Here is a 15,020-nt window from a genome sequence, read left to right on the forward strand (position 1 = left end):
CAGGTCCTTTCTCAGTCAAGTTCATTTCACAGCCTCTCTAGACGTCTTTCAACGTTTACCCACTTTCAAGGTTATTTTTTTAATATATAATCTGTATTACCTAAAAGCATAGCCATGGAAGCCTTTACATCCACATTTTAGGTGTTTGAACAAAATACTGAATTTTGTTTAAAAATTTAGCCAGAAAAAGTCAACAGGCATGTTACTAGCAATAGCCTTGTTCACTGGCACCTGACCACTGACTACTTGTTAGAGATATGTCAGTAAAGGAGTTTATAATCCACATAACAGATATAAAATCTGTTAATTCAGTCTAATTTCATTGGTTCAGTAAACAACATGTGATATTGAATTAAAAGCTCCAATACAGCCCAAGGAACCAACAAGAAGACTGAGAGTCAGACCAGTTGATTATGTCCAAAAAGATACACATTCTAAGACAGAAGGCTGGCTGGCACTCATTCTTTTTGACTGCTAACTTTTGCTATTAGAGTCCACTGTTTCTCCTGGGGGTTGGCAAAGCAAGAACTACTGCACAGCTCCCTGCCTCATTCCACTCCTTTCTCCAGTTGCCGAATTCAGCTGTACAACTTCTGCAATTTTTCCAGTTCAGCTGCTTAAAAGTATTCCTCAGCTGGGTCTTTAATGTTCTTGAGAATTAACTATGCAGCTATGCCAATTAGAAAATGCTTAATTTCAGCAAATGCTGCTTTTCATCTTCCTTGAGTGCAGCTAGTACTTCCATTCAAGTCTCTCATCCAAGTGCCAATTAGTCCTTGTGACACACAAAATCTGACCAATGGTAGATAAAAAAGGATAAACCCATGTTTGCTCAAGCCCAAACATTGATTTTTTCTAAAGTTCTACTTTTTTAAAAAGTTTATTGGCGGAAAAGTTACTCTGATAACAGTATTTTGCTTAAAAATGTCTGTTTGCAAGATGGCACTTTAATAAGGCAAGTCTGAGGGTTATGAATTTCTATACGGAAAGCAACTTGGTTGGCTAATTTACTTGGCATCTTGTTCTTAATATTATTTAAAGACACTTTTATATCTGTAATAAAGTTTTTTCAAGTGTCGTAACAGTTTCAGTGTCGTCACATTAGGTTGCTATACTCCAAATGTGTATTTCTTTTCCATTTGGGACTAAAAATCCAATATATAGTAACGTGACTACTTAAGAGGGGTTATCACACTTTATGTCAATCCAGCTGCTATGCAAGTATGTAAAATTTGCATAATAAAAATCCTTATGTTAATTTTGATTTCAAAAACTGTTTGTCAGGAGCTGATTTCTCTCTGATATTTTAGTTAATTGAAATATTTTTTGCCAAGATAACCAAACAGGCTACTGTTTACTATTATTAATTAGAGAAATTTGTGTTGAATTCAGCTTATCAGAAGAAATAGGTGGTTCATATTTACATATATATTTTAAATTTTTCTAATTTTAAAACAAACAAATGTATTTTTAATCTGCTCTGAAAACTTTTAATGGCAATTTTTCCACAGCTTCCCTAATTATCTACAGTAGCGCTTAAATACCCTTGCAGCTAAAGCTTTTATTGATGTGCAACCTTGAACTGGTGCACTTTAGTTCTCTGTGGTATGTCAAAACTCAGTGGGTGAGGAGAACAATGCTACCTTTCCCTTTAGAGTGACACTCCACCCTATCCCAGTGCTCCTTAGGTAAACACAAGATCACAGGTGCTTCACAGGACAATAGTTAAAGAGGACACCATTCTTCACTGTCATATATTTCTCTACACCACTGTCCACCACAGAGAAAGCAGCAGAAACTCAGTGGGATTCTGCCACAGTGCCAGCCTTTCTCGGATGGCAGCTGACCACCTTCCTTTCTCTTCATGTGGATAAGGGCAGACAACCAGAAAGCTGCCGGCAAACCTCACAGAGCTCCAGTGTGAAATTCCACCTTTCGCGGATGGTCTTCTGTGGAGGTCTCCAGGCTCACACAAGCTACATTTACAAGAGGTGATGAGCCACCACGTGTCTGTGACCAACCTCGCGCTCTGCAAATGTGAGGACTCAGCCCCTGGCAGTGCAGAGTGCTGGGTGCGCTGGGTTTACTGAGCATGGCCGGCCGCACGCAGCACTTAGAAAAGAGGTGATGGCCGGACTGGTGATGAGGCCGACGTCTTGATCCATCCAAAAGGGCCGCTACGTGGTATGTCCCTTAATCCGAGGCCCTGCACAGCGCCAGCTACCGCCTCCCCCGGCTCCGCACGCGGATTTCCCTCGCCCGCAGTCAGCCCTCGGAGCAGGGCTTCACCCATGCACACGGCCCCCCGTGCCGCTGCCCAGAGCCCAGCCCTGGGACGGGCCTGCACGGGGCGGCGCGGCACAGCACAACGTGGGCCGGCACAGCCCAGCACGGCACGTCCCGCCCCGCCGCCCCCGGCCCGGGCGAGGCCGAGCCGCCAGATCCGGCCCCCGCCGGTCCTCCCCGCCCTGCGGCGCTGCGGAGCTGCCGCCTCGCCCTTCTCTCTCCCTCCGCCGACTGCTGCGGCATCCCCGGGGCCGCGGCACCGGCGACGACCCGGCCCCGCGCACAGCCCGGGCCGCTGCGGTGCCCGGTCTCTGCCCCGAGGCGAGCGCGGCGAGGCGGGGGCCACCCGCAGGGCCCGGTCCCGGTGGTGCAGCGATGCCGGCAGCCCGCGCCGGGCCCCGCCGGGCCGCCCTGCGCCCGCAGCATCGCGGCGGCCCGTGTGCCATGAGCCGCCCTCCCCTGGGCACCTTCTCCGCCCCGCTCGCCTCCTCCTCCCACGGAGCCACCCTCCTCCTCCGCCCCCTCTCCCTGCCAGCCTCCTCCCCGCCCTTCCCCGCACTCCACGCCGGTGCCGGAGCCGCGCGTCACTCGGGCTCCAGCCCCGCCGCAGACATGGCGACACTGACAGCAGTCCAGCCGCTCACGCTGGACAGAGGTAAGCGCGGCTGCCGCCGCTCCCCGGCCGCCCCTGCCCGGGAGGCACCGCGGCACAGCGGCGGCTTTGCCCCCGCAGCCCCAGCGCGGCGGGCGCTGCCGCGGCAGCGCTCCGGCCCCGCGATGCCGGGGGTCGGCTGTGGCGGCGGGCAGCGGGGAGGCGCCTTCCCGCGGGGCTCAGGTGGGCGGCGGGAGAAGAGCTGACACGGAGGCAATAAAACTTTGTGCGGGCAGAGACCGGGGTAGGGCTGGCATCCCGCCGCCGGCAGCGCGGCGGTGGCGCGGGACGCGGCCAGCGCTCCGGTCCGGAGACGCTCCTTGGTGCCGCTCTGCTGTCCCCGCCCTGCGGGGCTCCCCCGTCGGCGCCCCCGCCGTGGCTCGGCGCCCAGGGCCCCGCGTCGCCACCCCTGCAGGTGGCTGGGCGGGGGATGCTCGGTGGTGGGGCAGCGCCGTTCGGCAGCGAGTCAGGAGCCCGAACCTCTCGACGGGAGCGTCGTTTGCCGGCAAAATGTGGCTTTTTGGGGGGCTTGCACGGGGGTGTAGGGTGTGCGAGGAAGAGATCGTGACTGCAAGTCCTCTGCTCGGCGACGGTAATGATGTTACCTTATAAAAGAGCGGCTCTGCATATCTCCGTAGACAGTTACTCGGTCTGGGTAGAGAGCGCGGGGGGTGCTTGGGTAGCCTTGAGCCCGTGTCAGTAACCTTATACAGGTTAGTGTAAGAGGATGCTGAAATCTCGAAGTTATGTTACAATTCAACTTTTGCCTCCGGGCTGTAAAAATTGAACCTCTCCCCTGCAGTGGATTTGTCCCTGTAACAAGGCTTAGGAGAAACGTCATTAGGTTTCTGTGGGTTACAGAGAAGAGTAACTTACCATTGTGATTTTTTTTGCTCCTACCGTTCCATTGGGTAGAGAGGTCCAACAGCTCCCAGTGCAGCATCCTGAATTGCAGCAGTATCCTTCCTCCTCACTTGCATCCAGAGGCTCCAAGAGGCACCTAGCCTCTAAAAATTTTGTACTCTTGAAAGCATAATTGAGGTCAGTGCCTTGGTGTTTTAAATGTTTGTGGGGTTTTTTTAGAGGACTAAGATGAGTTTTCGAAGTAAGAGAGGTTTTTTGCTGTAAATCCTGCACAAAAGAAACACAAACTCAGTTTCAAAATGATAAAGGAGAGGTAGGCACCTTTTCTAGAACCCAACTGAGAGCAAAACAGCCCACAAAGTACTCTAAATACAGTTTTCTGGGCTTGAATTCCAGCATTAGTAGAAAGGGGGAATCTGAAGTTATTTTTACTGAAATAGCAAAGTGCTAGCCTGCGCTTTAAATTAAACTGCTCAGAAATCCACTGTGTAATCTACAGTTTCACCCTAATACTGTTTTCAGTAAGCAGGACAAATCTATTTTCTGGCAAAGGGTTGAACAGATGGCAATCCATTAGCAAACCTGGCTTTTCAAAGGAAATTATTGCTATTTCAGAATTATACACTCCTTTTCGTTACTAAACCTATGCTTTAAAAATTCCACAATACACAAAAATGCAAATTAGTCCAAATTTAAATATAAGCATCTGTTGTCTGTGTCCAGGACATGCCTAACCATTTGGCAGGGATGTCAGCATTACAGTCTCCTTGGTTGTCAGCCAGGGGTGATATTAGTTTGAGTGAGATAAAACATCACAGAATGATAGGATGTGATGTGCAAAACGAAAATACAGGCAAGAGGAAATAGATTTAAATACCGCACCTGGCTTGCAGAAGGCCCTTTTGTCAGAGGGATACACTTCATCACCTGTAACATGTTGCTGTTACATCAGCTGTAGAGGGTGGGCTGAAGCAACTCCAGAAGCAACTAGACCAAGCCCAGTGCTTCCAGATATTTCCGCTGTAAGTCTTTCTTTCACAGCCACGGGAGAAGGAAAGTTATAGATGGTGAGATTTTCCAGATTCCTGTTACTTTTGTTAAAGCAGACAAGCTATGTTTACCATCACTGTGCTTTGCACAGCTCTGCTGTAATCAAGGCACAGCCCTGAAAAGTCTCGTATGCTCGTATCTGTTTTGCCATGTCCCACGCAGAGCTCAGCATAGTAAGAAAATAAGAGAGTGTTTCAGGAGAGGTGGTGGTGTTAGCCTTGTGGTGCTGGGGGAATTGCTGCTTCATGTCTATCCAGGACACGCTCTGCATTCCTCCTTGTTAAGGGCCACAGAAACGGTAAAACATCATAGGGATACATACATTAGAAATCTGAATTACCCTCTGACGTGTTCTCCTCCTGGACAAAACATATTCACTGTATTCTGCTACATAGATGGGAGCTTTCTTAAAGCCTGATGTAAATGGCATTCAAAACCCCTGGTAAAATGAATTACCATTTAAAGGTGAAGGGCATGTTGTATATGAATGATTGAAAGCCAATTACATTCTGGAAGATTACTTCTGTCCAAAGCACAGGAATTAATTTCCTTAATTCCTATCATCATGTGCCTTTCTACCTGCACAAATGTGTGCAAGTTCCATTAGGGCTCTTTAATATGTAGAACAAGTTCACAAAATAATGGAAATTTTAATCACTTACAATTTAATCTCAAAGGGTTTTGCCTGATCTTTGTGTGGTGCTCTACTGGGAGGAGGGGAAGAAATCAGCAACTGTTTCGAGCAGGAAACATAAAGCAGTGCAAGCTATGAGTGGTACCATTTAGGGAAGGGTGGCCCCAAGCGTTGGGCAGCTTTGGGAGGGGAAAGTACCTGCCTGCTGAGTACAGCAGCAAAATAAATCTTCCAAATAAGCCAAATAAGTCTTCTCCATAAGAAAGTGCACCCTTTCTACCTTTATTGCAAATGTCTTGCATCCTGAATTGATACCACCCCATCAGTAATCTCCGGTGTTCATCAGAGCTAACTGGGGGAATATTTTTGGCCAATTCAATGCTTAAACCCTGAAGTTATTGAGAGCTATATCTTATTCCAGGTTGAGACAGTTACATGTCTTTCATAAAATGATAAGTAAAAAAATGCAAAGTTGGGATTTTTTCTTTTTTTCTTTTTTTTTTTTTCATTTTATGTTCAGGGTTATGGATTTTTAAAACATTCCCAGCTTAATTTACCTCCATTCACTCCAATACAAAAGAGAAATGTTTAAAAGCACCTATACAGTTGTTTTTGACTTCTTCCACAGGTATGTCTTTAGTAAGAATTTTGTTGACACTGTTTACAGACAGCCCTGGTTCAGTTAGTTGGCATTTTTCCAACACTAATTATTTGTATTGGCATACTGCTCATCACATCTTGCTGCCTTTGCCTCTCTTCATAATGTCCTTTGTCTTCCACAGAGGTGTTGTGTCACCCTTCCCCATGACCGGCAGTTGCTGCCTTTGCCTTTATTATCCAGAGCCTCAGGTCTCCTTTGGATGCTGCCTTCTGTTGCCTTGCTCTTCTCGAAGCCCTGGTGCAGTTAACTCCATTGCTCTATGCGTTGCCTGTAATCTTCATCCATTTTCACTGTTCAGCAACCCGATTTCCTCCTCTAATCCTCTGTTCTGCTGCCCTGTGACAGTCGGCACCTCACCAGCTTGATGTTGTCTCAGATGCTGCATACGCATCCAGCGACAGTGTTCTGCTTTTCTCCAAGTGCAGTGTCATCTACCCCAGCCAGCTTAGTCTCCTTATGGTTATCTGAGGACCTCCTGTGTATTCCTGTGTGCTGCAGGTACACGTTATAAGCAATGAGAAATTAAAGGAAGCTTGTGGGTGGGGTCACTTAAAGAGTGTGCTAGCACAGTCTGATGGAAGTATTGCCTACAAGTACCATTACACTCCCAGAAATAACATTAGGAGGCAATAGATTTCTGTGCTGCCCTTGGCATACACTTTAGGAGTGGTCATATGGAGGCCTGCAAATTGAAGGAGACATCTTTCTAGCTATGCATTGTAGATTTTCCTATCTGAACTTCTTTATTTGGTCAAACATCTGGCAAATTTTTCATAAACCGTATTTTACTTCGAATTCTACTTGTGTTCTTCCTTTCAAGATGAAAATCTGCTTTGAAAGAAAACTGACCATGTATTTTCTCAGATTGCTGCAAAACTTCAGTCCCAGTTCCTCTACATAGGATCATGAAAGTGGCAGCTTTAAAAGGGCACTTTTCAAAAGTCGTTCTTGTTTTTGAAGATATACAATTAGCCTGTGCAAAGACCATCTCGTGATTAAGAACAAGGGAATATCTTTTCATATGAAGCGGACTTTCAACTGCCTTTTGTTAGTAATCCATGTCTTACTATGTTTTTCCCTATATAGGTACTATTCATGTCACTGATGGTTTCACTTCTTCATTTGACTGAGGATGAAAGAAGAAACTTGAATAGACTGAATATACAGTGCTGATATTTTAATCCCTGTGAAGTTTCATAACAAGGTCATATCTACTGGCTATTGACAACCAAATTTCTCTTGCTTTCAAATACATTCTTGGAAACTGGAAGGACTTCTTGCTGTTTGGCTGGAACTGTAACTGAGTTCTGTTGGTTTTTATGAATTCAAACAAATATTTTTCCAGTGGAGTGAGTGTCCCAAAACTTCCTGAAAATACTATGTAAAGCACTGTGTTCAGTGACAATAAATAAGAGTATGAATGGACTTGGAATTGCCATCAGCTTTTAGAGATATTAGACAGACTCCATCAGATGTGGTATCAGATGGTGCCTGACCAGTAATATACATAGGTATTTGCTAGAGTATTCCTCCTTCCTTTCTCCTCCTCTCTTCTTGTCATTTTTCTTCTGACTACATCATCACAGCCTACATAAATGGGGATTTTTTTTCCCCATCTGTACCCATATAGATGTACACAACAAAAATTGTATCAAACATAAGTTGCAGTAGACTGTGCGTCCATTATTGTAATGTGTACTATCTTGGAAAAAAACCCCAACATACTCATCAGGAAGAGAAAATCAGATTCATAAAGTGTGAAATACAGTCCTTGACGGGGGAGCAGATCTCTGTCACCCAGGGTGAAGCCCTGTGGAGCAGTGCTAAGTGATGTGCTGCTCCCTGCCTGGCTGCCTGTCTGTCATGGGGATGTCTTCTCTTGCTCTTCAGCCTAGCATGCTAAAATTGAAAAATACTTCTGCAAGTGCCACACACTTTAAGTCTAACATATCTCCACTTGATATGCCAGCTGAGGATGTATAAATAACCAAATTAATTCTTCCAAGTAAAAGAAAGAAAAAGGACTGTTGTTTGTAGGGACAGGACGAAAGTGACAACTCTAATCAGAGACTGAAATGCTTGGGTTTTTTACATCAGTGTATCAACATTTATTTGATTTTTAAATGCATTTTTATTAAAGGATGGAATAAGTTAAGCAGATGGAGAGAGTGGTTTGTGGGTGATGACTGGGACATTTTATGAAGATCTGTGTGTTTGAAGTTTTAGTTAGTTAAATGTAGTTCAGCTGTGCCACCTGGAACTCTGGAGCTGGAGTAGGAGCAAGTACCTGTCTACGTGTCATCTCTGATGTTCATGAGTGGAGTAAAAATACACAGTTTTAAAAGCTAAATGCACATGTCCAGCTTAAATGTCTCTGGCAGTACGGTCCTCACTTGAAGAGGTGCTGGGGTACATGGCAGCATGGGAGCTCTGTGCCAGGTGAGATGTGCCTGAGGCGGCTGGGCACCCACAGGAGCACATCCCTTTGGTTGGGCTCCCCCTTATAGATAGGGCCCTGTCTTTCAGCCCAGAGTGATGCCCAGTGACAATGAGATTGAGAGAGACCTGCACCTGCATGCAGACACACGGAAGCATCTTTTACAAAACACATGGCAACTTTTAACATTGTCACCTTTGTGGAGTGTCAAGGGGGAATACCTTAAATTTCTAGTCAACTTTCCCTCAGAAACGTGTAACTGATAAGAAGACAGAATTGGAGAAGCGGGATGTGTGGTCAGGACAGGTTTGTGAGACACCTTTGAAAGAGTAACGAGGCTTGTGGCCAACCGATGGCTATGCAGGGACCTTGAGTTTGTCCTGCTCTGTCAGGATGAAAATGTTCTTTAGACATGATAGCAGCGAATTAATCATTTTAATCTATCTGAATTTATCCTGCATAGAGCAAAATGGTAAGCTGAACTTGCCTGTCTGTGTCCTGCTTCTGACACCTCTAAGGGAACCTGCTCCTGCAGCTGAGTGAAGGGGATAGAGGCTATGACAGGCCCCTGCACAGGTGCAGGATTCACCATTTGCATCAAGTTGATTAGAAAGCACAAGGGATCGTATTTTTGTATGTTGTAAATGTATATTCTCTATTTGCATATAATATTGAAAAAGAAGAATTTGTTTTCTAAATAACATCCCTGTACTAGGTCCTACAAACTTTAGTTTCACACTGATGTCTGAGAGACATTTGTGCAACTATAGAAAAAAAAATTTCATCTCTAGATGTAACTGTAAATAAACAATTTTCTTAATTCTGTCCTATTACTTGGTTTGGACTTCTCTGATGTTACCAGAAAGAAAGCTTTCTAAAAGCTGTGACAAGCTAAGTCATCAGCTTTATGTAGAGGATAATTTCGCTGTTTCAGGACACGTATGTGCCCGTCTCTCCTTAACACAGATGACCCTCACGCAAGCGCAAAAAATATAAGTACGAGTTTTTGTCTGACCCGTGTTATTAAATACAAAATACTGTTCCTGTAGGTAGTGCAATAGAATTTGACATATGAATTAGGTAAAACTATCAATTTCAATTGCTCATTAGCAGCACAAAAAATGAGAAGTTAAGGATTTAAGGGAAATCAAGTTAAGGCAGATGGTGTTTTGAGAAGCACATAACTGTAAATTTGTGAGTCTGCCTTCTATCACATGCAGTTAATTTGTTTCACATGATGCATTTTTGCAAAAGTACTATTTACTAATGTGCTATGAACTGTACATATATGTATAAATCCAGCCATTTTCAAAGTTAATCTCAGTCATTTTAATCTTATTTTGAGATATTTGCTGGAGAGCCAGCCTCTGAATGAGAAACATTCAATTATTAATTCTCTATTCAGATGAGAAAATTTGATTAATAAATACACATTTACATATAATAACAATGTTTTCCTAAGTGTATAAACCGCAAGCTTGGGTCTTAGATATGTTAAATACAGAGGGAGATGTATGTACATATTTGAGAACTTGTATTACCAGGGTCCAAAACAGAGAGGTTAAATAAATGTCAGATTTCTCAAATGCAACTCAGCTAAGTTGCCAGGAAATGCACACAGCTTCTCATAATATGTTGTTACCCTACTGCTACTTTACTAATAATTGTAAGAAAAAAAGAGATGAAAAAATCTTAATCGGAGAGATTGAAGAGATCGGAGAATGATTCTTTATTGTTTAAAAGATGGAACAGTGAAGCATCCATGAATACATAGAGCATCAAAGCACTGATTTTGTTTCTTTACAAACAAGGATAATTGTATAAAGAAGAGTATTGCCAAAGAGGCTCTTAATTTATTTCTCCTGAACAACAGTTGTATTTTTACTAGTTCTTTTCAATAAAAGCCCATGTTTAATCACTAATCCTTTACACCCTCTTTAATTTTCTATTTCAGACATGTTTTCTGAAAAAGTAAATCTCCTGGACCTTAAGGTATCAATTCCCCTACAATCAGTTAAGCATTGGGGAAGAATGTACTTGAAACAGATTAGGTGGATAATTATGGCCATCAGCAGCAGTCTGAGCCCTCAGAAATTTATATATCATCATCTCCACTTTTCAATAGATTTGGCAGCAGTGTTTTTGTGAATCAGTACTTACTGAATCAACACAGGAGCAAAAGAATAATATAGCTGTTCTTTGTTATACAGAGACAGGCCAGAGAAACTTGAAGAGGGCATGATGGCTTTAAAATCTATGAAGCAGCCTTTGGAAAAAGGGGTAGTTGTACGTCTGATCCCCTCTGTAGCCTGATAGTCTTGTAACCTGACAGTGATAGCTATAAGTCACTACTAATTTATACAGTACCTTTTGCATCCTAATGGTACAACCATGTCAAAGTGTGTGCCACTCATATCTTAGGTAGACACCTTGAAAAATCAAGCTGCAAACTGAGAAGAGTTCCAATACTGCTGTTCCAATTCTCAGGATCATTCAACATGTAGGACACCAAGCAACAGAACTGCAAAGGTGACAGTGAGCTCTCTGTTTCTCACAGGGGTTTTCTGTTTCAAGGTTTTGTTCGTAACTTGCTGCAGCAATTCAATAGTCACAGTTTTCTTCAAAGATCATACTTGTTTCAAATTTGAAAGCTAACAGTGGTCAGTTGTTGAAATCTGCCAACAGTGTGTCTGTACTGCCTTGTTTTGTGGGCATTTATTAACAAAGGATTTTATTTATATTGCTTTCTTCTAGTTGTTGTAGCTTTTCAGCTACACACTTCCAAAGAACAAGTTTTTTTCCTTTCCTGAGAAATGACTAGTATGTAGCCAGGTACCAGAGGGATTCAGTCTGCAAAAAGCAATATCCTTAAATCCACTAAAATTTAAGAGAGAATATTAAGTCTCTTCTCATTACCTGAACCTACAGGTAAAGTGTTTCCTATGTGTACATAAAGACTATATTGCATCCACTGTTTTGCACAAATGACATCTTTTCACTGTTGTCTCATCAGACTCTCAAGCCAGCTAGAAAAACAGAAGATAAAATTGTGATCCGAGACTTCAAGTGACAGTTTGTATTGTCACTATGTACGCTTGCCGGTTGCCCACGGCCATCTTTCTCGTCTTTCTGGTAATAACATAAAAAGATTTAAGACTAAGATTAGCTGGAGAGATAATAACTGAGGGGAGGCAGCAGGAGAGTCTAGTAATGACATGCAAACAGAGAAAAAAGTGAGAGTTACTGCTTTGGCTTGAACATAGTGCCTGTTGTGAAGGAGAATTAGCATCCCTAAGTTAACCCTACCTCCTTTTGCGAGACACCTGTTGGGGCCTTTTTTTCCCCTCTTCCTGTCTTCTTACCTGCCAACAAAAATATCTGTGATGCAGAATAAAAACACACGCTGGAAGTAGCAGCGTGGAAAGACATGAGTTTGCCCATATGGCCAATAGTTTTGTTTTGTGATGCTTACATAGGGTGTATAAATACTTGCTTTTGCTTAGGCAAGGGAGCAAGAGAATGGATTTTAGCTAAGAGAAAAGCATGTTGTTTTTTATTCTGTTTTCCTTTTTATTCTGTCTTTTCTTATTACTGGTAATTATTTCTGTTTTCTGCCTCTAGCTTACTCAAATTTTCAATTCCTTCACTGATTTTGATTTCTTTTTCTCTATATACTTGTGGTTTAAAACACCAAAGTAAGTATTCTGTCTAAGTAGAGTCTTTGGGTTATATTAGTATATCAGCTCTTTCTTTTTCTTTTAATCTGGGATCAGAACCTCTAAAGTATTTACATTTCCAGTTCCAGCCAAGTGTCCAAAGTGCTTTTGTCTAGTGTTTAAAGGAGCTTCACTCCAGCATGGTGAACGGTGTCAGCTGAGGAAGCCAGGTGTTTTCATCATACTGAATTTCTCAGGGAATTATAGCTTTGCTTCAAAGAATTTTCTTCTTGTTATTTCATAGTTTTAAGAAGTCAGACAGAACACTGTCCTGTGTAGGCAGATAACTGCTTTAAACACATGCAATCTCTCCTTTTTAAAAAAATGCTTTCAGAGAGACTGAGAATTTAAATAACACAAAGTCTGAAACTACAAAATACCCTACTTGCTTCAGGAAGCAAGGGTTAATTAATATATACTTATATATTCCTTATATAAATAATACTTATTTGAACACAATATAAACTTTAAAAAACCTGTGGTCTTTTGGTAACATATTTGTAGCCACCTGTACCTAATCAAAAAGAAAGGGTCAAAATCACGTCTCATCTGTTCTATTCAGCGGTGAATAGCTAACTATAAATCCTAGTTATGATCACAAAGAGCAGATATGATTAAGCAATATAAAGTCAAAACTACACAGAAAGGAAAGGGAAAAAAAAAGGAATTTTACCTTCCCTTCCCTTTTCTCTAGAGGTAATTCAGGTGAAAAATCTTGACATTCTGTTTTAAGTACTGTGTGAGAAAATACCATAGTTTTCAATGCTCTTCTATATCCATTTTCAGCTTTATGTTTTGATCTTTTCACTTTAAGGATCATTTCATATCTTGTTTTCACACTGATGCTATGTTCAATGCCTTCTATACAAAGCAGTGGGTACTGTCAAATGTAAAGGGCTGGTGTAGCTGTAGTTTCATCTTTCTCACAGATGGCAAAATCTTCTAGTAAAAATTTCAAACTCATATTTATGCACCTTCTCATCCTGATTGCTTTAGAAATTGCAATGAAACTAATAATTTGGAAGAACAAAAATCATACCAGTGTTTAAAAATTATTAGGTTTTAAGGTTAATTTTAAATGCTTATCTTTGAAAATTCTAATTGCATTATTGCTCTTCAATAATGGCTTGAATTAAGCCAGTGAAATTCGTCTTATTGAATCAATCCTGAATTACCCATTAATTCAGTCTTTACTGTTTTGTGACTTATTGTTATTTCTCTAAAAATCAGCACTGAAAATATGTCGGTACCAAACCACTTTCTCTAAGTATCTGTGGAACTCGTAATAGTTTTAGGTACTCTGTCGATCAATCTCACACATGCACAAGCAAACAAAATCTGAAATTGCTGACAAAGACGTTCCTTTGATTTACATCAGTCATATGAAGGCTCAAGGAAAAAACTGGACTAGCTTTATCTGTGTACAGTAATGAATATGCTAAGAAAATTGACCTAAGTAAAGCAAATATAGTTCTCCTAGTTGGCCTTCATGGTAGGTTGAGGCTATGGTAATCCCTAGCTGAGGGTAAGAACAGAAATCACTTGTTAAAACTTAGTAGAGTAAGAAGGAGGTTGAGATTACTTAAGACATTGTAGACATTGTGAGGTTCAGAGAACACAGGAGCATATTTTTTCGTTTAAGGGAACCTTTTGAATGTTGAATGAGCTAAACAGAGTATTCGGGAGCAGTATGCCTGAAATGTCAGTATTTCAGTGTTTGAAGAGGGCACTGAGGAGTGTTGGTGGTGTTGAGGATGCTGGATGGAGGGGTCTCAACACAGTTTGCTGTCTATATTTGGATCACAGGTAGCACTGCTTTCTCTGCAAATAAACTGTGTCCTTTCTATAGGTTATTTTGCAAAATGTCTCAGACCATTGCTGTCATGTTCAGGTGTGGCTTCCAAAGCTGCTGGGAAGACTCATGGTATATAACACTGCCTTGGGGTGTGCAGCAGTTGGATCATAGGCTCTGTGTCTGAGAAATGGAGTGAAGCAGAGAACCTGAATGCCTGTGATGCGCTTGAGAAGCTAGAGCCAAACAGAATCTAAGTGCGGCTCAAACATATCGAAACATGTGGACCAAAACGAGGTCTGATGAGTAGCCAAAGAAAATAAGCCTGTTCCAGGCATTGGGGAATGTATGCAGAAACCCATGGGGATATGCCGTTAATGGCATTTAGGGCAGTCATCTCACATCAGGCAAAATGAGAGAGACAGACATACACTCAGTTATCTCTCATGATTTCTTGATTTTTCTCATACATCAAGAAGAAAAAGAAATCCATAAAATCATTAGTTAAGGCATTTTAAAAAGCTTTAACTCGAAAGTGCATTGACCTCCCTTGTAATGACACTGTTCTTGTCAAATGTAACTCTTCTGAGGTATGACGTCTCCTGGACCACATGGAGATGAATTTGCATGACTCATTCACAGTATATCTGGACAGTAAGAGTGGGCTTCATCATACTGTAGATGTCTGATATGTAGGATGCAGTCATTTACATCTGAGGTAATTATCTAGTCTCCCTTTATGGTCAACAAAGGGACCAGACGCTCCCAGAGTATGATTCATTTCATCTAAAATAGGTCAGATGAATCAAAGCCTCAAAGTGTCTGTTTTTCCGTGTTAACTGTAACAGCAGTGTAGGGTGAGTTGCTAAGCTGTTGATGTCTACATCAGAAGTGTGGCAGCTTGAAACCCTCACCACAAGATAAATCA

General features: G+C 42.3%; 1 protein-coding gene across 2 annotated transcripts in view; it reads left to right on the forward strand.

Annotated features, from left to right (window-relative positions):
* Window positions 1–2,223: 2,223 nt before the first annotated feature.
* LIN7A (lin-7 homolog A, crumbs cell polarity complex component) overlaps window positions 2,224–15,020 on the forward strand; it is a 48,878-nt gene continuing 36,081 nt past the window's right edge. The window contains exon 1 of one of the 2 annotated variants that reach the window (XM_064655573.1): window positions 2,224–2,941. In XM_064655573.1, coding sequence (XP_064511643.1) covers window positions 2,662–2,941 — 280 coding nt within the window. In that variant the 5' untranslated portion in view covers window positions 2,224–2,661. The remainder of the gene's footprint in view (window positions 2,942–15,020) is intronic. The other variant, XM_064655572.1, reaches the window with a different exon arrangement.

This window comes from Pseudopipra pipra, chromosome 5, assembly GCF_036250125.1.
Source record: "Pseudopipra pipra isolate bDixPip1 chromosome 5, bDixPip1.hap1, whole genome shotgun sequence".
NCBI lineage: Eukaryota > Metazoa > Chordata > Aves > Passeriformes > Pipridae > Pseudopipra > Pseudopipra pipra.